The sequence below is a fragment of the Hypanus sabinus genome, chromosome 15 (assembly GCF_030144855.1).
Source record: "Hypanus sabinus isolate sHypSab1 chromosome 15, sHypSab1.hap1, whole genome shotgun sequence".
In the NCBI taxonomy this organism is placed as follows: Eukaryota; Metazoa; Chordata; class Chondrichthyes; order Myliobatiformes; family Dasyatidae; genus Hypanus; species Hypanus sabinus.
Genome location: NC_082720.1, coordinates 45,443,737 through 45,470,623, shown reverse-complemented (window position 1 = coordinate 45,470,623; position 26,887 = coordinate 45,443,737). Strand labels below are relative to the sequence as shown.

Here is a 26,887-nt window from a genome sequence, read left to right as displayed (position 1 = left end):
TAATTGCACGAGTCATAAATTTAATAAAATTTAATGTTGAGCAATGTGATGTATTAGGGAAACACATATATGTACATTTTAAATTTCCAAAACAACCCGAGATGAGATGAATCAAATCACACTATCTTGATCTGATGACCAACAAGTCCAATAAAGCAGTGGTTGAGAGAGCCATGAAACTAGATAGGCAAAACAGTGAAGTGTAAAGCAGGTGCAATATATATTTGGTGAAATATATATTGTACCAGTCAAAGCATATCTTGACACGTATTCATGTATGAGAGTGATTTTCAAGCACTGGAAATGAAAATGTGGCAGAGAATCAGCACAGGGCACATTTCTGGTGCTGGGATCTGAGTTATTTAAAAAAAAAGATTGTATAAATATTTTTAAGCAATAGGCACTGCTGGCAATGTCAGTATTTATTGTGCATACCAAACAGCCCTTCAGAACATGGAATTTAATTCCACTACCAGCTCTGACAGTAAGTTCCACTTCAATTGTTACAGGAAAAAATGCCTTTCCTCTCAAACACCCTAGAAACTCTTCTCTTTCAACCTATGTTATGTTGATTTTGATATATCTGTTATTAAGGAAAAAATTCTGATTATCAGCTTTACCTATGGTCCTTATAATCTAATATACCTCTGTCGTTCACCATTCATTCGCTTTCACTCCAGGAAAACACAAACAAAGCCTATCAAATCTTTCCCTATAATTAAAGACCTTTAATCCAAGAAATGACTTGGTGAATCTTCTCTGCATTCTCTCCGGGTAACATCCTGGAGAGAATGCATTCCACCAGCATTTTGTGTGTGTTGCTTGAATTTCCAGCATCTGCAGATTTCCTCGTGTTTGCCTTTGTCCCTCCCTCTGCATTTGGATTCGTGACTTCCTCACTGGGAGAACACAATCAGTACAGATTGGAAATAACATCTCATCCTCACTGACAATCAATGTTGGAGCACCTCAAGATGTATGCTCAGCTCATTACTCTAATCTCTCTACACACGTGACTATGTAGCTAGGCACAGCTCAACTGCCATCTAGAAATTCGCTAGTGACACAACTATTGATGACAGAATTTCAGATTATGATGAGGAGGCTTACAGGAGTGAGATCAGCTGATTGAGTGGTGTTGCAACAACAACCTTGTACTCAACATCAGTAAGACCAAGAAATTGATGGTGGACCAGGAAGTGTACTGCAAGGGAACATGCCCCAGTCCTTATTGAGGAACCAACAGTGGAAAGGATGACCAATTCAAGTGTCAATAACTCTGAACATCTATCCTGAGCCCAACATAGTGATGCAATTACAAAGTAGGCTCAATAGCAGCTATATTTCATTGGGACTTTGAGGAGAATTGATATGTCAATAAAGAGTCTTGCAGAGTTCCATAAACGTACCATGGAGAATATTCTTACTGGTTGCATCTCTATCAGGTATGGAGCGGCCACTACACAGAATCAGAAAAGGCTGAAGAAAGCTGCAAATTTAGCCAGCTCCATCGTGGGCACAAGCCTCCCTAGCGTCAAGGATCATCAAAAGGCGATGTGTCAAAAAAGTCAGCATCTGTCATTAAGGACTCCCCTCTTCTGATTGCTACCATCAAGGAGGTGTTGAGGAGCCTGAAGACACAGAGTCAACATTTTAGGGCAGCTTCTTCCCTCCACAATCAGATTACCCACGTACATTGCCACACTATTTTTTGCTCTACTTATTTAATTCACTTTTTATATATATATATATCATCTTGTAATTTATAGCTTTTTTATTATATACTACTGCTGCAAAACAGCATATTTCATGACATTTGCCAGTGATATTAAACATGATTCTGATTAAATTCCATCTGCCATCATTCCAGCCAACATTCTATCTGATCTATATCCTGTGCTGTAAGCTTTAGACAGTCTTCCTTGCTATCCACAAACTTATTAATCATACTTCCTACAATTACATCCAAATTATTAACATGGAGCACTAACAGCGAGGGTCCTAGTACTGGTCACAGGTGGCCCTGCATGGTTTCAGTCTTTTTTCAATATCACTGGAGCTGCACTCATCCAGGCAAATGAAATATATTCCATCTTGTTATTATGATTTCTACATGGAGAAAAGGCTTTAGGATGGCAGTAGTCGAATCACTCACCACAAGGTTTTCAGAGTCTTACTAGCTGAGTCAATGGCGAAAGTTTGGCAGTGATAGTGCAATGGAATATTACGGATAGGCACCTAGATTCTCTTTTTCTGTTGATGCTTATTGCCTTGTACTTGAATGGCATCAATGATGATGGTTACTTATGAGACCATGCTGACTGTTGTTTAGGTCATGTTGCAACGTGTGGGCTGCTTCATTTATTGAAGAGCATTCAAAGGAATTGAAACCATTGAATACAACCATTGGTGAACACTTCCTTTATTTGACTTAATACAGATGGGTAGTCTTTGATGAATAAGCTGCTGCAGTTACATCCTGGGCTCTTATAATTGACCTCCAACCACTACAACAATGCTTTGTGTGAAGCATGACTTCCACCTATGCAATATTTGTATGATCCCCATACATTCCAGTCTTACCAGAACTCCTTGATGCTCCCTTGATCTCAGTAGGCTGATAAATTTAGAGAGTGTATACATCGTTGGTGAATCATAAGCTTTTCTACATTTATACATCTTAAATCTATCAGGAAAGTTTTATTTTTCTTTAAAGTTCAAACTGAAATCCCTTTTTACTGGGTGTCTCTAGAGATGCAGCTTGTTAGCCACTGGCTAACAGCCATTGGCCTCAGAGGTGAGAAGGCCACGTTTATCAATCTCCATATGTCTGGGGTAGATACGACTTGGGTCCCAGCAAACCCGTGAGGTTGGGATGTCTCGCCCACACAAACCCCGATTTGTGTGAATACTGTGTAACTTACTTCTCCCATGCAATCACCCAGTGACAAGAAATAACAGACTGTACACTGCATACAATAATAAAGAAAGTATATTTATGAATGTTAGCTTAACCAAACAGTCATTAAAGGAAATAAAGGGGGAAAGAAACAAAAGGGGCCATCATAGTTAAACAGCGAAATGTGCTCAGGTGGGAGCTCAAATCTTCCCAAAGGCATTGTGTTCGAGGTACTCACAATGCAACTCTATTCACCGATCCTCCTCTTGGGCTTCATCAGGTCGCGCATTCCCTCTGGATCAAATCCTACAGCTGGTTGTCTCAAACTTCTTCTCCCCATCTCCCACCGAAAAAGACCATGACCCACCTCAGTGTCTGCACGAAATCTCTCCCCCAGCACTTTCTAGAACATTCTCCCAGTTCCACCACCATTCCTCAGCATCCCTTACCTTTAATAGTAATGCAAACACTACCAGCAGAACACACTGCTTCTACACAAAACCATTACATGAAATACCCTACAATATTAGCAGTAAAATCTTCACCAGGGCATTACATAAGATTTGAAGCCTAGCACTAATGTTTCTTCTGCCCTAACCTTGCTAGAGCTTGTCCATTTTCTAATGGATTGAAGGGAATCTCCTCAAATTTCCAAACTCTTAAAGGATTCTAGGTTCTAAGCTACTCCTAAGTAACTCCTGAATGATAGATAACCTTTGGATGTTGCAACTTAGCTAAATGAAGAATCCTTATTGGCCAGCAAGTCTAGTGCAGCTCAGTGATGACAACTAACTCTTTTATAAGCCTTTATGATTGAAATTGTGCAAAATGAAAAGTAGGTGTGACACGCAGATCATCAGGCCAATCTGATTATACTGTCAGGCACACCTCCAGATTCTGGCACACTGGTATCGGAGTGATAGCAAGGGAGCAGCTATATGCTGTAGATCTAGGTCTGTTTGGAGTTGGTTGCATATCTATGCCATCTTTGCATGTGGCACTAAAATCAATTTATCCTGCAAGAATAACACCACCAGTGACAGTGAAGAATGCCTTCTTCTTTCACCTTTTCACTGCTGCAATCTGTCAGGCAGGCTGGATTGCTGACCTTGTGAAAGGTTGCAAACAACACAGCCATTTCACACCTGTTCAACCTTTCTTTAGAAACAGACAGCAAATGTGGATGATAAGTGAATTTGCAAAGAGACCTAGCAATTGTTCCCTATTATAAGTGTTCCATTTGGCGAAACTATCTGGAGCAGAGTTCAATGTGCTGATATTACTACACTCAAAGATCTGTGAAAAGGCTCGAGAATAAATTTATACCCCTTAATGTTTTGCAAAAAAAATACGAAGAGTGTAATCAGTAGGCAACTTGCAACCCATTTTCCCAGTATCCATTCCACAACCATTCTTATTCTGAAGTGTTACTTGGAAAAGATGAAATAACAACAAAACTACTGTAGCAGCAAATACTGACCCAAAGTCTAAGCAATTACCAGTAGCTTGGGATTGGCATGGGGTTGTTATACTTGCATGAAGCATCTCAGCTCCAATGAAATGATTGTTCCAAAGACACAAATCCCTCATTTCGATCCTTTATTAGGAATTTGCCAACATACAATCTTGAAGTGATATTGAGTGGTCAGCAGAAAGATGACCTCCACCAGTTCCAAGCTACAAACTGCCACAAAATAAGCAAGAATACATAATTTATTTCCTTCACTTTTACCACACCACACTCATGTGACTAATTAACATAATAAATGCACAACACTGAATACAAAGTAAATAGAGAACAGATGCATGGCTCCTCTACCTATGTACCCACATGTAAGAACAGTGTTTCATAACTCCTCCTTTTAGTTTTCTGAGTCATTTAGCAAGATCCCAAAATGCAAACAAATTTTAGGCCAGCAGTTTGACAGCATAATTGATCAGGCAAAATAAAACACATGGAAAGCAACTTGTGAAAAGGTTGGCTCTCTGCTGCTTATGTCAATTTTAAAATAAAAACTCTGAGCAAACTTGTGGTGGAAAGACAAAACTGTTGGAAAAAATACTTTAAGAATACAATAAATGTGGTCTGCGTACCATCTGCAGATGATGTAATTTGGATTCATCGTACATTCTTTAGGTAAAATAACATAAATGTAAACTTCCATAATAATTGTGTGGGAGTAAACACTCTGCTTCAGTTTGTGATATGGTGGTTTGGTTTTGAAAGCAAATATTGTTTACTCCAGCTGACATTACTCTGACCAATACATCCTCTAATTAGGCCCTGTAAGTATTTACCTTTATTTCAGGATTCCCATAATACTAATAAATAAAGTTGAAAAACACCAAGCAATATGACAATGTCCACTTTTCAGGAAATGTTCGAACTACAGAAGAGGAAAGAGAAATTGTTTGAAAAAATTGAAAAAAATACTCCTGAATTAACCTTGTTTTAGAGAAAAAATAAATGATACTGGATTTTTCAGTTGTAATGATCACTATAATTAGTAGTAACCTTAGGAATTCTGTTACATTGTAGTATGGTTTTATATGATCATAAAAAGTAGGAAAAATAAAGAGATTGACATGTCAATGAGGCAAGAGGAGAGGAAGTATGAAATTAAGTTATCAAAGAATATAAACAAAATACTAAAATAGTTTATGACCCATCAATAAAAAGTGATGGAATGTAAACAGGGCTATTGCTAAACAGACAGGGCAATAACATAGAGGACTGAAGTAACAGAAATAGTAATTATTTTGCTTTGTTACTTGCAATGGAGATGTTGGCTAATGAGAGAAATAATGACATTAGTGTAATTAAGATTGAAGTAAGTGTTTTGTTAAATAAGCTAATCAAACACAAAGAGAATAAAACTCTGAATTGAGATTTGTTGCATTTGTGGCGACCCATTTTCTGGCACATCCGAACCGACTCACAATTAGATAGCCTACGGGGGTTTGCGAGCACAGAGCTTTGGAGCCTCTGCGCCATGGGGGGCAGGTTGAGGGAGGCTTAAAAGTGAGGCTGAAGATTTCGAATAAAGTTTTTTCCTTCGACTGCAGTTACTGACTCCGTGTCGTAATTTTAGCGCTGCGTGTAGCACACCGCTACACATTGACATTTTAAAAGAATCTAAGTAAGGAATAGCAGAGATATTACTAAATATTCTTCATAATTTGTTCAAAAAATAAGTAGCATAAAACTGACAGACTGTTGCTGTGATATCATCATTAAACAACAAGCATGGAGCATGTCCAGGGAATTATAGACCAGTCAACTTCATATCAGCGGAGGTGAAATAACACCATCTCCACTAAAAGAGAGAACAGAAGTGCATGCAGAAATGTAGAGTATTATAATAAATTATGTACATGGATTTCAGGAAGGGTGGCTATATGTATTGATTTTTGATGAGTTATCAAAGAGGGCAGACAATCATAATTCAGTTTTTTGTTTTAAAAAAAGCCTTCAGTAGCATACCTCATAATTAACAAATAAGGAGCTGAAGGCACTATTGCTGTTCACAGTTTTCATTATTTGTTTAGACTCCAGAGATGCAGCTCGTTAGCCCCTGGCCAACAGCCACTGGACTCAGCGGTGAGAAAACCACCATTATCAGTCTCTGTTGTGGATAATACCGTACAGGGAGTGGGGGAGATAATACTGAGATGAATACAATCAGAATCACTGAATTAAACAATGTGAAATTTGTTATTTTGTGGCAGCAGTACAGTTCAAAGACAAAAATCTATACATTACAAAAATAAATAAGTATTGCAAAATAAAGGAATAATAATGCTCATGAGTTTATGGATCATACAGAAATCTGATGATGGAGGAGAATAAACTGTTCCTAAATCATTCAGAGTGAGTCTTTAGGCTCTTGTACCTTCCTTGAGGTAGCGATAAGAAAAGGGTGTGCCCCAGACAGTGGGTGTTTTTAAGTAATCGGGGAAATTATAGGCCAGTAAGTTTGATGTCGGTAGTAGGTAAATTATTGGAAGGAGTACTAAGAGATAGGATCTACAAGTATTTAGATAGACAGGGACTTATTAGGGAGAGTTAACACAGTTTTGTGCATGGTAGGTCATGTTTAACAAATCTATTAGAGTTTTTTGAGGAGGTTACAAGGAAAGAGGATTACGGGAAGGCAGTGGATGTTGTCTGCATGGACTTCAGTAAGGCCTTTGACAAGGTCCCAAATGGGAGGCTAGTTAGGAAGATTCAGCCACTAGGTATCCATGATGAGGTAGTAAATTGGATTAGACATTGGCTCAATAGGAGAAGTCAGAGAGTGGTAGTGGAGGATTGCTTCTCTGAGTGGAGGCCTGCGACTAATGGTGTGCCACAGGGATCAGTGCTGGGTCCATTGTTATTTGTCATCTATATCAATGATCTGGATGATAATGTCGTAAATTGGATCAGCAAAATTGGAGGTGTAGTGGACAGTGAGGAAAGTTTTCAAAGCTTGCAGAGGGATCTAGACCAGCTGGAAAAATGGGCTAAAAAAATGGCAGATGGAGTTTAATACAGATAAGTGTGAGGTATTGCACTTTGGAAGGACAAAGCAAGGTAGAACATACAAGGTAAATGGTAGGACACTGAGGAGTGCAGTAGAACAGAGGGATCTAGGAATACAGATACAAAAATTCCCTAAAAGTGGCGTCACAGGTAGATTGGGTAGTAAAGAGAACTTTTGGTATATTGGCCTTTATAAATCAAAGTATTGAGTATAAAAGTTGGAATGTTATGGTAAGGTTGTATAAGGCATTGGTGAGGCCAAATTTGGAGTATTGTGTGCAGGTTTGATCACTGAATTACAGGAAGGATATTAATAAGGTTGAAAGAGTGCAGAGAAGGTCTACAAGGATGTTGCCGGGACTTGAGAAACTGAGTTACAGAGAAATTGTTGAATAGGTTAGGACTTTATTCCCTGGAGCATAGAGGAATGAGGGGAGACTTGATAGAGGTATATAAAATTATGATGGGTATAGATAGAGTGAATGCAAGCAGGCTTTTTCCACTGAGGCTAGGGGAGAAAAAAACCAGAGGACATGGGTTAAAGGTGAAGGGGGAAAAGTTTAAAAGGAACATTAGGCGGTGCTTCTTCACACAGAGAGTGGTGGGAGTGTGGAATGAGCTGCCAGATGAAGTGGTAAATGTGAGATCACGTTTAACATTTAAGAAAAACTTGGACAGGTACATGGATGAGAGGCGTGTGGAGGGATATGAGCCTGGTGCAGGTCAGTGGGACTAGGCAGAAAAATGGTTTGGCACAGCCAAGAAGGGCCAAAAGGCCTGTTTCTGTGCTGTAATGTTCTATGGTTCTATGGTATCTATACTGCTGCCTCTTGATGGTAGGAACGGTTGTCCCCATGATGGAATTAACTGAGATATAACCCTTTTACGATTCTATATTTTGGAGGCTCCATACCAGACTCTGATACATTAACAAATGGACGAATGAAAGTTCAATGGTGACATGTATGAGTGAATGCATATTGGTAAGAATCAAGCCACTTTTTATTTGGAAGGCACAAGTCTAGCTAGGCGTAGAGTCAAAGGGAACTTAATATGAATGCATGAGTCACTAAAAGTTGTACACTGATTAGCAAGTTACTAGAGTGTGTAATAAACATCAGAGGTTTATTTCTAAAGGTACAGAATTTAAAAGGGAGCTTATGCTAAACATATTGAACAGTTGATTTAGATTTGAAATACTCCCCATACAATTTAATTAAAAAAATGGAAGCAATGGAGGGGGTTCAGAGAAATCTTACAAGGATAATTTGAAAATAGGAGATATGAACATCAGGAAAGAATAGGTCTCTGATTCTCAGCAAGTGGAACCAAAGAGAATGGTTCACTTGTGGGGAAGAGCACGAGCAGTTGCTAGCTTTGTAAGATAACCACCAATGAGTCCTATAGATCGATCAAAAGAAATATCTTTACATAAAGTTTGGTGAGAACATGGAATTCACTACCACAGCAATTGGTTGAAACATAACACAGGTTAATTCAAGGGGAGATTAGGCAAGCACATGAAGGACAAGAAACTATGTTAGATTAGATGAGAAGAAATGAAAGAAAGTGTGTGCAACAAACACCATCCTGGACCAGTTGGATGGAATGAACCATTTCTGTTTTGTATACCCTATGAAGTTCTATGCAATATTCAGATCTTTAATTTGAAACTCCTGAAGTAGAGACACTTGAAGAAAGGTCATGCCTGAAGCATCGACTGTTTACTTATTTCCATAGAAAGTGCCTGAACTGCTGAGTTCCTCCAGCATTTTGTGTGTGTTGCTTTGGATTTCCAGCATCTGCAGAATCTCTTGTTTATAACCTTAACCGTAAGGTCTCCTTCAACAGAATTAATCTGCGATTGTTCTTAGTACATTTCTAATGCAGTGAATGGTTGTCTGCTTTGTGATAGACAATATGCGTACAGTTTTAAAACTGAATAACGCTGGATATTATGCAGCCTCATGATTTCTTTTCTCATGAAGGAACACTTTAATGGCACAACATAGGCAATGTTATCTTGGATTTACATATGTAGAAAGGGAACTATATATTTCTTTCCTTTCAGAGGACAGAATAAATTCAAAAGACTGTTAAGGAACTTATTACATACTTGCCCTGTTAACACCTATTGTTCTGATTGTGTAAGTTCTGAATTTTATCGCTTTCTTATGCATGATAATCAACCCTTGTTACATTACAGATTTTTTTTTTAGCTGAGACACTTAATAAACACTTGCAAAACTTTAGATATGATTTCCAATATTTAATAGCTTATACGATTTTATATTTTACTTTACATAAAACTATTTGCTGCTTGGAGTATTTTTTGCAGGTATCTCAGTAGTCTAAATTCAGCACATAAGCTTCTATTAATCATTGTACATAATTCATAACTACTATTGTTTGCTCTGGAATTCCACCTTGACTCGAATCTTGGGCCTAACATTTTTAGATGTTTTTGATGTTTTCCCCATATGATTTGGGCAGCACGTTGGTGCATCCAGTAGATCTGCTGCCACACTGTTCCAGTGACCCAGTTTCAGTCCTGATGGAGGTGGCATGTTCTTCCTATGACCGTATGTGTGCTTTCTCCAGTTTCTTCTTGCATCCCAAAAATGCGTAGGAGGGTCAGCTAATCAATGACAGTAAATTACCTCTAGTGTTAGGCAAGTGTAGTGTTTAGGGGCAACTTGATCAGATTGGATTCGTATAGTAGAGTTGGATTAGTATAAAAATGGGTGGTTGGGTGCAGGCAGTGGACAGTAGAGCAATGTACTGCTCTAAGACTGTAACTCGTATGAAATCCAGCAATGTAGGATTAATGCATAAAAGTGATGCTGTGGTAGAAGATCACTAATGCCAGAACAGGCATAATTTCTCCAAAGCACATTAGGAGTGTTGGTAAATTCCCCAATTCAAAGTTCAAAGTAAATTTATTATCAAAATATGTATATGTTTCATACAGTACCTTGAGATATGACCCTTCAAGCGGTGCCACCCAGCAACCTCAATTTAACCCTAGCCTAGCCATGGGACAATGTACAATAACCAATTAACCTACCAACCAGTATGTCTTTGAGCTGTGGGAGAAAACCACACATTCCATGGGGAGGATGTTGGAACTGAACAAACTCTGATGGCCCAAGGGTCATACAGTCTGCTACAGTACCAATGTATCCTAAAAACGAGAGCAGCGGTTGTTGTAGGCTTGACATCATTCGGTTATGTCTCCATCTCCATGGACGGATCTTCCACTGGACAACTTGTATTTATCCTGTGAGGCTGAAAACACTGACAGACTTTTCTAGCAAACGTTACTTGAAAATCTGCAGGTGCTCACATGTGTCCATTTGTCAATCTCCAGATATGCCCTTTGCCATTTAGCAGAGAATCTGACTGCACTGCTGACATCCTTGACGAGCTGAGCAGGCCTGAGCCAAGGGCTGGTAGCTGCAGATAGGCCTTCTCACTAGTCCAGGCATCACCAACAGTGAATCGATGCAGCAAGTCCACTGAATGCAAGAGGCCATCAGTTTCTTGTAAGATAAGAGTACAGGCCCAGCACTGGGTGAGGCTCAGCCCAACTATGCACACTGACCATTCAATAGGCTTGGTTGGGGTGGTGGTGAGAGGGGGGACATCCAGGAGTAATGTTGGTCTTGTAATTAATGAGAGCCCTCAAGCAGGGGTGTAGGTTTACAGTCAAGAAAGTACTACAGCATGATGTATCTCCTATATCACAATATTATGAAAGAAATCAGGGGCCTCCTGTTATTTGACACACCAGTGACACTCCAAACTTGTAATCCTGGTCACCATGTAGAGCATCGCTGCTTGGTGTGAACTGCATGATTAAATGATCAGTTGCTTACTTCAGAGTGAGTTCAAAGTCCATTTTTATCTAGAAAAGTACATATATGTCATATATACTATCCTGAAATTCATTTTCTTGCAGACATTCACAGTATAACAAAGAACTGCAACAGAATCAATGAAAAATCAAGGAAGTCTGACAATGAAGTGCAAAAGACAAATCATGTAAATACAATTTAGTAAATAAATAAATAAATAAATAAATAGATAGATAGATAATACTAGGGACGCAAATTTTAGAGTCCATGGGTTGCAGAATCAGTTCAGTGTTGGTTCAGGAGCCTGATGGTTGAAGGATTATAACTGCTCCTGAATTTGGTGATGTAACCCTTAAAGCTTGTGTACCTCTTCACGATGACAGCAGAGAGCGTGGTCGGGTCTTTGAAGATAGATGCTGCTTTCTGTAGATGTGCTCAGTGGTGGGGAGTGCTTTTCCAGTGATGGGTTGGGCCGTTTTTCTCTCCTATTTGTAGGCTTTTATATTCTTGGGAATTCCAATCTAAATCATACAGTCAACCAGTTTTAAGTTGGACACTGGATATTCTATTTTGCCATTGTTGCACACTCTCCTGACTTGGAAATACATAGTCATTTCTTCATCATACCTGGAAATTTTACCTGAACTCCACCATGACAACACCTTCCCTGGAAGGAATCTAACAGTTAAAGAAGGTGGTTCACCACCCACCTACTGAGGGGAAATAAGCAGGGGCAGTAAATACTGGTGTTGGCAGCACCACCCACCATAAAATCAACCAAAAACAATCTGTGGGTAGATTAATCTTAAAGTGTGATTTATTTCCTTTATTTCCTTTATTAAGGAATAAAGGATCTTTATTCCTTTATTTCCTTTATACTGAGCCTTTATTTCCTGTGGAGCATCAAGAAAGCTCACCTCTGTCCCAGGATACTGATGGACTTTTACTGCTGTACCCTTGAGAACATACTCACCAACTGCATCTCAGTGTGGTGTGGCAATTGTCCCGTATCGGACCGCAAAGCACTCCAGCGTGTGGTGAAAACAGCCCAGCGGATTATCGGCACCCAATTCCCACCATTGAGTACCTCTACCATAAGTGCTGCCTGGGCAGGGTGAAAAGCATTATCAAGGATACATCTCACCCTAAACATGGACCTTTTACTCTCCTTCCATCCAATAGGCGCTACAGGAGCCTCCACTCCTGCACCAGCAGGCACAGGAAGAGCTTCTTCCCTGAGGCTGTGACCCTGCTGAACCTCACATCACAGCGCTAAGCAGTATTGCACCCATATTGTACTGTCTCAGTACTTTCATATTTGTGTGCTGTAGCACTTACTTTTTATTCACAGTTATTTTGTAAATAACGATATTCTTTTCATTTCTGGTTGGATGCTAACTGCATTTCATTGGCTTTGTATCTGTACTCGGCACAACAACAATAAAGTTGAATCTAATCTAATTAGTGAATTAGGGAAGTTGCATGTTTTTAAATTAATTTCCATTAATGTTCTAATTACTTAAAAGCAATTTCAAATATTTAAAACAAATATTGTTTATTTTTGAAAAGCTTTATTTTTTCCACATTTCTCGCTGTCATGAGCTTTTGGAAGGTGGAAAAGCAAAGGGATTGGCGACTAGGGAAAGCACTTTTCCATCACGTGAGAGTGGATTCCTGCATGACCTTCTGTGCTGATTTGCATTTGCCTTTCAGTGAGTGTAGCTTTCTAGTTATGAATCAGCTAACTGTGAGACAGAATATTTAGAGACCTTGTAATTTGTTTCTCTTAGTTATCATAATAAATCTTTATTACCTTACATACTTAATCATTTTAAATTAAGTATGTCTGTCTTTTACATTTGAGAGTGATATATTTTTGGTGGGTTTTTTTCCCAACCACTGAAGCAAGATAAGAGTTTGAGTGAATAATCTGTAATTATGCATGAGGTATGATTATCTCTGTCATGCATATTAAAGAAAACCTTATGATTATGCAGAGCCCTGGCTTCTGTATGATTCATAGCTCTCGTAAGCACTGTAAGATATTAGCCTAGAAACTCCAATGCATTAAAGAGGCTAAGCCAGATGATATTTTGATTGTTCCTCCCTCTACTCCATCCACTATAAACCAGTTATGCTTTCAGGCCTGCAAATGATTGTGCATTATGCATTTTGGGATCGACACTCCTTTCATTGCTTGTGCTCAAGGTTCCCGGGTCAATAGATAGATAAAGAGTTATGAGCAATTTGGAACCCAGGGCATGGTTGGAAGTGCCATTGGCCTAGACCAGGGGTTCCCAACCAGGGCTCAATAGACCCTTGGTTAATGGCAAAGGTCCATGGCATAAAAACAGTTGGGAAGTCCTGGCTCAGACAATTGAAAGTTTTGCTGTGTGGAGGAGAGGAGGTTCAGGTCCAGTCCTTTGGCTATTGGGTCAGTGATGTGATAAATCAGAAGTAGAGGTAAGGGTGTTAGTGCAATATTTGAGAGTGGGTATGGTGGGGAGGGAAAATGGAGGTATGAAAGATAGACTTAACCAGCAGATGTAGAATCAATTGTCATGCTCGGGTGACATTATTCCCTGGCCAACAATAGCCAGTACCTGAGGACTGAATCAATAGGGGCATGATAGCAAAAGCATTGACAAACTTCTATAGATAAAGGAGCAGAAGTAGGCCATTTGGCCCATCAATATGTAGTGGAGAGTATATTACTGGCTGCATCATTGCTTCTGTTATGGTTATGATTCTGTGAATTTATTGAGTATGCCTAGAAGAAAATGAATCTCAGGGTTGTATATGGTGATATATGCACCATGTACTTTACTAATAAAGAAACTTTGTACTTTGAACATACATTTAATGTGAGTGAAGGGAAGTCCAGGGGAGATGGTGGTCCTGGTGTGGATGCTGCATAGCCTCTTCCCTGATGGGACTGGGGCAAACAGTCCATGAACAGGGTAGATGGGATGTTCATGATGTTATTGGCCTTTTTCTGGCACATTTCTTCATTTAGTCTTATATGATAGATTAGGAAAGTAAAAAAAAGCAACTGAAGTAGCTGCATAAATGGGATAAGGATGAGAAAGAAATAAAATATGGGAAGAGCGTTTCATAAACTTCACAGTGCCAACTTCATGCTCATCTCCTTGGAAATAAATAATACTTACCGCATTCCTTCATATGTGCAGATAGGAAGTTGTGATTCCTTTTACCTTTTGATACGCATAATGTCAAATTTTGAATTAAAATTTTAAACTGATTCAGTTTATTTCTAGAAAATTGTTCTGGTAAGCATTTAACTATTTCAAAATGTATTTGAAAATGAAATAAAATTGCTTAATGTGGGTTTTTGTACTGATATGGTAGGTAAATTTGGTACTTAAAATGCCTAGAAGAGGACTGAGGTAGCTTTGATTGGTATGACAGAAGAACTCAGCTTGACCTGGTTGCTGAAGAGTCAAGAGTACAGAAAATGGAAATTATAAAAGTGAGGCAGTCCATAATATAATCAGATGTGAACGGCAATAAGTTTATTTAGTACCAGAGAAGGTGGCAGATGAGTAAAATGGAAGAAGATCAGAACTCTCTTAGTTTGAAAGCATTAGTTCACTTGGAGACAAAACTACAAGGAATTAGGGGGTGATGGAGTATATTTTGGTATTATTGGCTATCCCCTCAGAGATTACAAAGGGGGAAATATTGCTTTTCCAAACTGGCACCATGTTCAAAATAGGATTATTTATTTGTCATTGGTTGAAATGAAGCAAAAATCTGACATGTTAAGTTTCTTTATGATAATTGAAATGAAGATATCACAATAAGCGAAGGTAGCTGCGACAGAACTTTCTGGTGAATTTCTATGACATTGGAAAATAACTTGAATTCATTCCAGTCATATCAAACTTTACCGTGACGTTGCTAGTTTCACTGTTAATTCTTGGCAACTTGTTATCCAATGGCTTATAAATCCTTTTGTCAAATTCTCTGTTTAAAATCCAATAAAACATTATTATTTGGTAACCCAGGTATAAAACTCTAATCCACTAACTATTCTTAAATGGTAGATAGTGGTTCATTTATTCTGGCTCAGCTACTTGCACCTGGTTAGAGAGAGAGAGAGAGAGAGAGAGAAAGAGAGTGTGTGTGTGTGCGCGCCTGTGTGTAATTGTGTGTGTAATTGTGTGTGTGTGTGTGTGTGAGAGAGAGAGAGAGAGAGAAGGAGTGGATTTGTAATACTATTCTCACACCCTCCATTACATATATTGATTTTTGCAAAGAGTTGGTAATCCAGGCTAACAATCTGGCATACACAAAGAATCTCTGCATAGAAGCAATGGGTTGCTATTTTGCTGTTAGTCATGGAAGAGAAGGGAACAGTGATGAAATTGCAGATAGCTCTGACTTAATTGCAAATAGCAGTGCACCATTAGCATCAATAGTAGAAAATAAGGCAGCTTACTTCACAGATGTTACATTCCAATTAGCCTGCTGTTTATTACCTGTCTGCAGTGCGGCTGGATGGAATTTCCCTGCCCACTTCTTTAAATGTCATCAGGATTATAATTGTGTAATGTTTACAAGGGTTTAATTAAAAGGGTCTTGTTATTGATTTAATAATTGTCAAGTCTTTCGAAAGTAAGTTTTCTATTAAATTGCTGGTATTTTTCACATTCTCATGCAACTATTACAAATTGTTACAAACTAGGCGAATTAGTGAACTGAAATATTTCCCTCAATGGGTTTGCACATTAATTGAATTAAAGCAATCAAATTTTAATTAAATTGCTACTTTACTAGCTGATGATTTAAAAATGGTAACAGCCCATTGCAGCACTGCTCCTGCCATGGTTATTAGCAGGCAAATGAAGGAACGAAGAAACAGGAGTAGGCCACTCAGCCTTTCTAACTGGCTCCACTATTTAATAAGAATGTCACTGAGTTACCTGTAACCTCAGTTCTGTTTTAATATTTGTTCACATTGAGCTTTTATCCCCTTCTTTATCAAGTGTTTATTTACCTTTGTTTTTAAGAAGGCCAAAGACTCTGATTCTGCTATGCTTTGAGGAAGAGAATTTAAAAGGCTCAGAACCTGAGAACAAAGTTTGTCTTCCCTTGATCTTAAGTGAATGAGAGCTAAGATAAAGGCAAGGCAAAAATTGTTCCAGCGGCTGGATCTTAATTTTAATCAATTACACCTACATTCTTCAACAAGAAGAACATCTCTATCCACTCTGTCAAAAACTCTCAGGATTTTTATGTTTGAATTGTTACCTCTTACTCTAAACTCCAGTAGTTACAAACCTAGCTTGTCTAACCTTTGTTCATAAGACAAGCTCTTACATTAGTCTGGTATTTGGCTCTGAGCAGACTTCAGTGAACTAACACCAGTCCTTGAACAAGGAGAACAATACTGTGTGAAGTTCTACCAGATGTATTCTCAACAACACCATATATAACCAAAGTATCAGCATACTGTGTTTCTATTCAATTCCCCTAATGATGATTAGGAAAACTGGCAAGCTTATTTATTTGTTGTAGCTGCATATTAGCATTTTGCAAGTCAAGCATTAGAAAACCCAAATCCCTCCGCATCTTAAATTTCTGCAGTTTCTTACCACCTACATAATATTTTTTTCGTTTTTCCAACCAAGATGGACAATTTCAGTTTTTCCAGATTAAACTCAATTTGCTAGATATTTTCCCCCAGATTTTCTTCTAGACTATCTAAATCCCATAATGGCGTCCTTATATCTTTTTCATAACTTAACTTCCTTCCCATCTTTGGAATCAACAGCAAATTTACCAACTAAGCCTTAATGACTTTATCCAATTTATCTGTGAAAAGGTTTGTGCAATGTTGAAGTCTACACTGACTGTGTGGCACAGCACTCACTAAATCATGCTAAGGGGAAAAAGACCCGTTTACAACCACTCTGTTTCCTGATAACCAGCTAGCTTTCCAACTAGACCAATGACAACTCCAGCAACATGATTTTTATAATTTTATATAATAATCTGTAATGCACTACCTTAGCAAATTCTTCTGGAAATGTAAGCACATGCATCCACTGGTTCCTTTTTGTCCACAGCCAATATTATTATTTCAAAGATCTGCAACAAATTGGAGCAAACATAATCTCCCTTGCACAAAGACCACGTTGACTTTGCCTGACTACTTGAATTTGTTTCTAAAAGACCTTGTATAACATTATTGATAATAGCTTCCAAAATTTTGCCTTGGACAAATCTAAGCCAACTGGCCTCCAATTCTGTGCTCTGCGTCTCCCTCCCTTTCTGAGTGAAGTACTTCCAGTTGCCATTTTCAATTTAATTGGAATATTTTCTGAACCTGGCAAAGTTTGGATATTCAAACCGCTGAGTCATTTCTCCAAGTAACCATTTTTAGGATCTTAAGAGGAATTCCATCAGAACTTGGATGGGTTCTAATGCAAGTGATGCACATGAAATCTGCTGGAGAAACTCAGCAGGTTGTGCCGCATCTCTGGAAGGAAAGAGATTCAATGTTTCACATCAAAACCCTGCAACAGGATTCTTGTAGGGGTTTTGACAAATCACTTCTTCCCACAGATTCTGCTTGTCTCGTTGAGTTCACCCAGCAGATTATTTGTTGTTCCAGATTCCTGCACCTGTAATATTTTGTGTCTCCATGTTAAATAAATATTGATTATAAGGTTAATAAAATCTTTATCAAAGCGCAAGTGGCCAAGAGCTTTGAAAATAAGCTTATGGTCCTTGGAGTCGAAGGGCTTGGCTAGATCAATTCAAACCTGCTTCAAGACCATCCCCTTCCAGTTTGCTCAAACAATCCAACAATTTGATCAGTGTTGGTGCCCCGGTAAACATAATTTTCCCTTTAATTCCTGATTAACAGATATTTTGGAGCAGTTAGCAGATAAGTTATTTATAGTTTGTATCCTCTACGATAAAGAATGATGTTATGTACTTGTTTAATTCATGGATCATTATCAGCAAGAAGTTAGCGCCCATTTAAGGATGTTTTGAGGTAGTTGGAGGCATGCAATAAAATAGGCCGAAGTCAGTGTAGCTTCCTTAAGGGAAAACCTTGCCTGGCAAATGTGTTGGGATGCTTTAATGAAATAGCTGGCAGAGTTGACAAAGGAGAATCACTGGATGTTGTTCACTTGAATGGATTAACATAACGAGGTTGAAATTGCACTGCCTACAAGGTTGGGAGACCCTGGAAAGATGGCCCATGTGTAGTACATATTTTTAGAGAAGAGGAGCATGTAGCTGAGGATGAAGACTTTAAAGACAAGCTGTTCATGTTTCTGCAAAGTGAGGGAAAAGAATTACCTGATGTGTAAGGTCTAATGGGACTTTCAGTGGTTGATATAAATTCTGAGCTGGTTTTGGCTATTACATCACTGGTTGATAAAGGCAGCAGTGTATCTATGGAGATTTTAGGCTGGGAATGTTCTCTGGGGTCAAGCCCACACCTAATGGTGAAGGTCGGGCTCAGCAGACATCTCTGTCACTGGATGAATGGCAATGCTCAGAAAATATCAAAAAAACAGAGACTGGTAGAAAGCTTAAAGAGTCTGGCAGCTGATATAGTGAGGTTCCTAAAGGCAGAAAATTCATTAGCCATGTCGGCTAATTACCTCCAAGCTCTGGAAGATGCTATTGGCATTGCTGAAAGTTCAGCCAATCTTAGGATGACATTTAGACACACATTCCAGGTGGAAGGAGAGAAGCTGTCTTCCTGCATTTTCAGATTGGAGAAGCTGCTGCACTGTTTCTGCCTCAAAGGGGGCATTCAATTGTCTGAGAGAAGTTGCTTGAGAATGGAGCAAGTTGTGAAGGACACACTGTCAGATGACATGATTGCTCTACGTCTTTGAATGACCTGCAAGATGCGCCCTCCTCCATCTTTACCCAGTTACTCAGAGAAGTTAGAGAGAAGGAAAATATGATTCAGAAGTGGGACATTTCTAAAATCCAAGCAGTGTCATCAATGGTAACCTCTGTTACTAAAGTGGCACCTGATTCCACGGAGATAGATCATTTGAGGAACTAACGTGACACATCCGTTGGGTAACCTGAACCACCTCTAAGATTTACGACACAGCAGACTGCTGCTGAAAAGTACTGCTTGACCAAAGAGACAACAGGTATTTTCTGTTACAACTGTGGAGAAGATGGACTTTTCAAGGAGACTGTGGGGGTCAGGAAAATCTGTGAAAAGTAAGTCAGTGATTCATCAAACAGAGAAGAAAAGAGACCAAAACTATAGAAGGACCCAGTAAAGGATTGGTCTGGCATTTTGGAGAGGATATGTTCCATTCAGTGTATCAAGGGAAATGGCAAAGTGCAGAACACTACTCCTGAGGGTTTAGTGGAACCAAGCTCTGATGTATCCATATGAGTTGAAGCTGTTTATGCTTAGAGCCATACTTGACACAGGTTCTCAAGTTACTTTGCTTCATAGATCCTTTTACAACTGGTATTTGGCGCATTTACCATTGATAGCACTCGTCACCCTTGGGATTTGAGGGCTTAGTACATTATTTTGTTGTTGTTGGAACTGGAGTTTTCTGAAGCAGTTGTTGGAGTAACTGAGACTATTGCCACACCAGTATTAGTCTGCCTGGATTCAGTCGGAAAGGTTGGAACTTCCTTTCTTGTGGGAACAATTACTTCCACTGTGGGAAGGCTGGTGGGAGCATGCAAGGAGAGAAATGGAAAGAACTTTTTGAAAACTTTGTAGAATCTCCCTTTGTTCAGAGCTGCTTTTGAAAAGTTCATCCTAAGCAGGATGGTGAGCCAAAATGAGGAACTGTGTGGTACACCCAGTCCAAACCTGTCATGTTATGTCCTAGAGGAGTAGGTAGAGTAACAGGAACCTGCGAATTTGCCAGAATGCCCAACACCTTGGCCATCAAGATGGGTGCTGGGAAACAGGATGATGTCCAATCCCATGGTGAGAAATGCCACTTCCATTTGTAAATGGATTAGGGGCCATGAAATCACAAAATTTATTTGAATACAGTACTGTTTTATTAATAATGGTTTAATAAGTTCCAAAATCATGAGGGCATGACTATTTTTGGTGGGGGGGGGAGAGTGTAATACCTGGTTAAGATTTTTACTGCTATACTGTGGGTATTTTATTATTAACAGTTTTCTGTAAAAGCTGTGTGTCATGTTGGAAGGTGTGTTTTGACTTCAGCTAAGATAAGGTCACATGTTGTCCATCTTGGGAATGTGAGTCAGCCAATCAGGACTGTGAGGATAAGTTTTCTGAAGGACAGTAGTCTAGTTCAGGGGTCTTTTTGGTGGGAGCTGTGAAAAGGATCGGAGGGAAGATGGCAGAGGAAGCCGTCCCTGTTTCACAAGGTACTTTGTGCAGATGAATGGCTTCAAGGAAGAAGGGCCAATACTCCCGAGAGAGCATCCATTTGTTCGAGGTGGATTTCAAGCGAAGTCCAGAATGTGGGTGTGTGTTTTCACGCAGTCCATGCGTCCAGTGTGTGAGTTAAGGACTCCAGTATGAGCTCCAATTTAATGGGCACAATTGGACTGGGTTAACTGTAATGGGCACTTCTATTTCTTTTCCTTTTCTCTTTTCTATTAACTGTTTGATAAAGCTGAAATTTGTAAATATACTTCCCTTATAATTTCATGGGGTGTAGGATTTGATATTTCTTGCTGACTGACACTTGTGCAAGGACTGTATTTACACAGCATTAGCTCAAATTAATATTTCTTTAATTAGAACATCACACCGTTCCTGTTTGGTTGAACCCCAAACCGTACTGACCCTGGATGCCTATTGTTTATGGAAGGTAGCCTTCTGACCACTGAGACATGTGGCAGTTAGCAGGGTGAGCCAGGTTTCTATACGAGCCCAGTGAGGGGCCTTCTCGACTAAACATTGAAAGGCCTAGATACTGGGACAGTATAAGACCAGAGGGCACAGCCTCGGGTGGAAGGACATCTCTTTAGATCAGAGATAAGGAGGTCTTTCATTAGCCAATGGGTTGATGAATTTGTGGAATATGTTGCCACAGGTGGTTGTGAAGATTAAGTCACTGGGTATAGTTAAAGTGGAGATTGATAGGTTCTTGATAAGTAAGGGTGTCAAAGGTTACAAGAAAGCAGAAGAATGAAATTAGGAGAGAGTAAATTAGCCATGATTTAATTGTGGAACAGATTCAATGAAGAAATTGGCCAAATTCTGCTCCTTTGGTCTTATTTCCCAGACTCATTGACTTTTGGATAAGTGCTTAGCTTATTAGCTCTTTTTAAAATTTCTATGGAACTTTGTATTAACTGTTTTTCTATTTTTGGCTAGCTTCATTTTTAAAAAAATTCAATCTTCTGGCAATCATTTTGTAGTCAAATAATTTGTCTTTTGATTAGGTACTTCTTTTATAACTAGTTATGATGGTGAATCCTTTCTCTGTCAAATATTTTTTGATTCCAAGCATCTGCAGTTGTTTAGTCCATTCAAAATCTTTCAAATTTATCTTTCCCCTTATGTTATTAGTTCAATTATTGACCATTATCTACTGTTGCCCTAGAGCATATAGATGTTGTATACTGGACGGTATTGCATTACCATACTACCTGATTAAGTAAGTGTAAAGAAGGGCCATTACACTCACTCATAGCAAATGGGAATTAGTAAATTAATTTCTAGCACAGGCTCCTTCCTTGTAAATATTTAAAATGCCATTGAGATGTTTTTAGTATCAGCTTGCATCGATTTCTCAAGTGTAATTAGTTTTGGCCATGATTAATGGTTTTGCCTCTATTTTGTATTATTTTGTAATTAACAGAACTTTACATCAAATCAAATCTGATTTTGATAATTAATCACAAGCTAACAGAACATAGGCCCTGCAGGAACCTATGTAAGAAATATTTTACACTTAATATTTGATAAATCAACAAAATATCTGCTCCTGACAAACTGAATATTCATTCTTTGCCTTGTGTCCATTTTTTGGTCTTCTGTAATGCAAGCTCAAAAATGCTGCAGGAGCAAATTAAGGCTGCAAGATCTTTGTCCTTTCCTGATTAATTAATCTATATTTTAAAATTTGCCTCACTTTATCAATGTATGTTTGGAAGCAATGTGCTTGTACACTAAATACTAGATGATACTTGACTGCGTCCACTGACAGTGAACCAACACACACTGGGATCGAATTTACTCAGGCAACCAGCTCACTCACTGCTGACTTCAAGGAGGACAGAGCCTTTTATAGGCCAGATCTCTGTCACACAATTGCCACAGTTCAGGTGCAAAATGTTAATCCAAATCTACTGTTAGTTCCAATTGAACCACAGGGAACAGAGGCACATTTAGAGGTTAGAGGGGAACTTGGGTAGCAGCAGTTAGTATTATCCTTGTAGAGTCAACTACCAAAATATATTTAGACATTATGCCTAACAATCTTGATGATGCAACGGAAAAGCTAATTTGTACCACAGGCTCCTTGCTTGTAAATATTTAAAATGCCATTGAGATGTTATCAGTGTCAGCTTACATTGATTTCTCAAGGTTAATAATGTAGTGGATGCCAGCTCATCCCAAAATAGGCAATAAATGTGCTACCTCCACTTTAGCTCCTTTTCCCTGCCTTAATTTTGCAGGTGGAAGGAGTTAAAACTCTCCTATTGACATGTTTGCTGTTTAATTTGAGTTATTATAATCATCATTAGGAGAGTACATCCTGCTCTCAATGGTTGTAATATTTGACTGGCATGCATTAGGGATTATCCTCCAGCTATGATTGAACATACGGCTATACATGCCATCAACAAAGTGGTAGTTTAAACAGTTTTGATCCTCTATTCATGGAAAGATATTATTCCATTAAAAGTGGAATGATCCTGGATATGAAAAATGAGAATATACTCATTTTAGAAAAAAGTGATGCGTTTTTATGGAAGCATGCATGATAAGTAGGGAGAAAACTGGGAAAATTCTAAGACAATACTTCCATTGTTGGAAGAATTAGTGACTAGAGGAAAAAATCTCTGAAGAAATGAGGTGTCCATTTGAAACTTAGAGGTGGAAAATTTTCGAGAGTTGTGAGCTTTGAAAATACCTTGTCATAAAAGTTGGGGCAGTGCTTGTTGGCGCTATGCCTAGAAAAATTGATTTGCTTAGATATTGGATGAGATCTAATTGGGTGCTCTGAAACAACAGTGCATGTAATGATATTACGCTTCTACGAAAAAAAATGGAGAATTAGATGAAAAGTATCTTTCAAAACACTTCTTACCTTGAAAGAGAGTCAAGTTTTGTACATTACAAGAAGCTTACAACTGCCACAGCTTCACTGAGCTGATCACAAGGAGTGCAGTCAAACATAAAAGAATTTATCTTAAAACTGAGGGGAAACGTGGGGTGGAGAAGCAGTGTTGTGCAGTAGAGTGGAGCACACAATTCTTCAATATTGATGACATGACATTGATGGTGCTGCTTTCTGCCATGGGCTTCATGTCATGTGTGGATCATACATTAATGCACACTGATCACTGAGGCATAGACCAAACCCAGTGCACCTGGCTACATAAAATAAAAGAAGTTTGCAGTGTTTTATGGGGAAAGCTGTACAGAGTTTTTCCAATGCATAACATAGTTATTTGAAGTGAGGGTGGAAGATGCTCAATGAAATGAATTAAAGCAAGATTCTCATCTTAGTGGATACCTCAACATGGAAGATATAATTTTGGTCTTTAGCATGTGAAGGGTGTGGTGCTAACCTTGCTACCTAATAGTACTGTCTGACACTATGTACAAATTGAGCATGCCAGCTTCAATCACAATAAAAGGTGTCCAATACAAATTTCATATCTTGTCTGGATACATCACAGCAATATGCTCTGCTCAAGACCACAAAAAAAACAGAGCATCATGGACATAATTCAACACATCATGGAAACCAGGGAGTTTGTGTACACCTTTTGCTGCCTCAGAACAAGTACAGATAGGCTGAATGGTCTTCTCATGTTCTATTTATAATTCTATGAAATGTGACCAACTTACTTTATGAGCCTGGAATTCTGAACTTGTCCATTTTATTTTGCAGCTGCTGCTACTACTACACTCTCACCTGAATCTGGTCATGCTAGAAGATGCAATGAGTCAGACAAATCCTATTGTGTTAATGGCGGAGTGTGCTATTACATTGACGGTATTAATGAACTTTCTTGCAAGTAAGTGAGTGCATTTTTCTATGCTATATTAGAAGGATATTATTCAGTATTTCTATTGCGATGAAGTGTGTTTTATTTGACAATGCTGAAATTGATTTGCCTTTTGAGTACTGAAGGTGATGAACAAAAGTGTTATTTTAATAATTGGATTGTACAACCATAATGCAGCTTTACAGTTATAGAGAAATATAATGACACAGATGAAGTTATAGTGTTAACTTTTCCATTGTTTTAATAGTTTTGTTTGAAAATTGGCAAGCTGAAATGCAATTGAAACTAGACACAGTGCTTCAGCTGAAGGTAATGAATATCTTCATGGTACCCATGTCCAGGCAGTTCTAGTTGTAGTAAAACTGATTTATCCTTCAAAATGTTACAAAATAATCACCTTCAGGACTCCTGGCATAACATCTGTATGCAGGTATTGTGTAAATAAAACACCTGATTCCATATTATGCAGAGTGTACTTAGGTTTTAACAGTGTTCAAAATGGCATTTTGGCTAATTCCTTGAGAAATTTTCAATAAAGAGAATATAAATTTTACCAAGCAATAATTCATTTCAAATGGCTTATTCACTATGAAGACAGCATGAGTCCAAAAAGTAAGATAATGTAGATGATGCCTGCAGGGACTGGGAGCTTTGAACTGCCATGTTCAGTCACTATATTCCTGCTACATGATCCTTCACCTCTTTAAAAGAAAAAGACAAGCTGTTCCTTATCTATAGTTACATCTTTCACTTTGAAGTATAAGGTTTTCCATGAAAATAGTTAATGAATCATTTTGTCCAAACTGCTGAAGATTTATTTTTATCTGACATAAAAATGGTTCCAAATTGCTTATGTATTTTTGTTCAAGAACAAGGTGAAAATTCTCAAACAAGTTCATTCATGGGGATAGCTTAACATTTCCCATTCCAATAGACTTTAACTCACATTAATTTAGAATTTTCTGAGCTAAATTCCCTGCAGGACATTTTACCAATCCGACACATTATAACTGTGTAGTGCTGGCATTTACACAAGGATGAAAGATCATTTCTTTGTAATCCCTAGGTTGTAAAGCTTTCTCAATACAAACAAATTAACTACAGATATGGTTCATAAAAATAGCATTTTCTACAAAGAATTGATCACTATGAGCACTTATAGAACCTTTATAGGTCAGCCCATTGTATTTTGTATGTGTAAATGATTTTGGAATGTTTTAACTAATCTATTTTAGAAACATACCATCAGGTCAAAGAATAGAGGTGTAGATTTTGCCTGATCTGCTGCAATTTATGAAGATAATGATGGAAGCAAAGAATAGATTAGGATTCACTCTCCTATGTTTGGATGTTAGGAAAAGCCAACATTGGGTTGGTTAAAGGTGGACCTGATCCACTGACCAAATCATTCCATGCCCTGCTACAGAAGCTAGGACAGCACCTACTATAGATTAAATATTTTAATCCTTCATTTCAAATTTAAAAATTTTAAAAACAGACCATTTGGAAATATTAATCTAATCTATATATTTTTTTAAAATAAAGTGTTACTTACTTTCCCCTTTGCTTCATAATTTGCAAGCCTAGAATCCCCTTTGAAATCAATGGGGCCTCAGTTGTTTTTGCAAAGTTTGACAAGAGATTTTTCCAATATGAACCTTGGGAATCCCAGCTACCTGGACTCTGGCATTGGATTTTACCTGAAGTCTAGCAATGTAGCAAGTAATTCACTATGTGTCACTTGGAAATTCTGGACTTGCTTGTACTTTAGAGCTAGTGCAGAAGACTGAGATTTACTGACCTGTCTTGACTAAGAATTGGAACTACCCTGGAAACAAATTCTGTTCCATTATGTTTGGATAAGATATGCCTCACTCTTTTAAGAAAAAACTGTTCTTTAGCAGAATAATGTATAATAAATGGGCATTAGATTCTGTGAGAAGAAAAAAATAAGCCCCTGAAGTATATTGGTAAAAATAAACTGGACGGTGCGATTAGTATAAATGTGCTAAATTGGCAATCAGATATTGTTGGTTGATCATAACAGTAGGAAAGTTAAAGTACTTTCCCCCTTGCATAGCATGCAGTAGGTGCAGTATCCTTGATGAATCAGTAAATGTGAGGAAAAATTAAGGCAGAGAAAGAAGGTTGCTGAATAAATTATATTTCAAAACACAATAACTAAGACCGTTTGCAGAGTTTTTTTTAAGTGGTTACCAGGAAAGACAGTGGATGTAGTATACATGGACTTCAGTAAGGCCATCGACAAGGTCCCTCATGGGTGGTTGGTCAAGAACTTTCAGCCATTTGATATCTAGGATGAGGTAGTTAATTGAATTCAGCATTGGCTTAATGGGAGAAGCCAGCGAGTGGTAGTAGATGGTTGTCTCTCTGACA

The 26,887-nt window shown here is 38.4% G+C and overlaps 1 protein-coding gene across 1 annotated transcript in view; it reads left to right on the top strand.

Annotated features, from left to right (window-relative positions):
• Nucleotides 1-26,887, top strand: part of LOC132405463 (pro-neuregulin-2, membrane-bound isoform-like) — a 138,741-nt gene that overhangs the window by 69,040 nt on the left and 42,814 nt on the right. Inside the window, exon 4 of the mRNA XM_059990293.1 lies at nt 24,373-24,499. Coding sequence (XP_059846276.1) covers nt 24,373-24,499 — 127 coding nt within the window. The remainder of the gene's footprint in view (nt 1-24,372; nt 24,500-26,887) is intronic.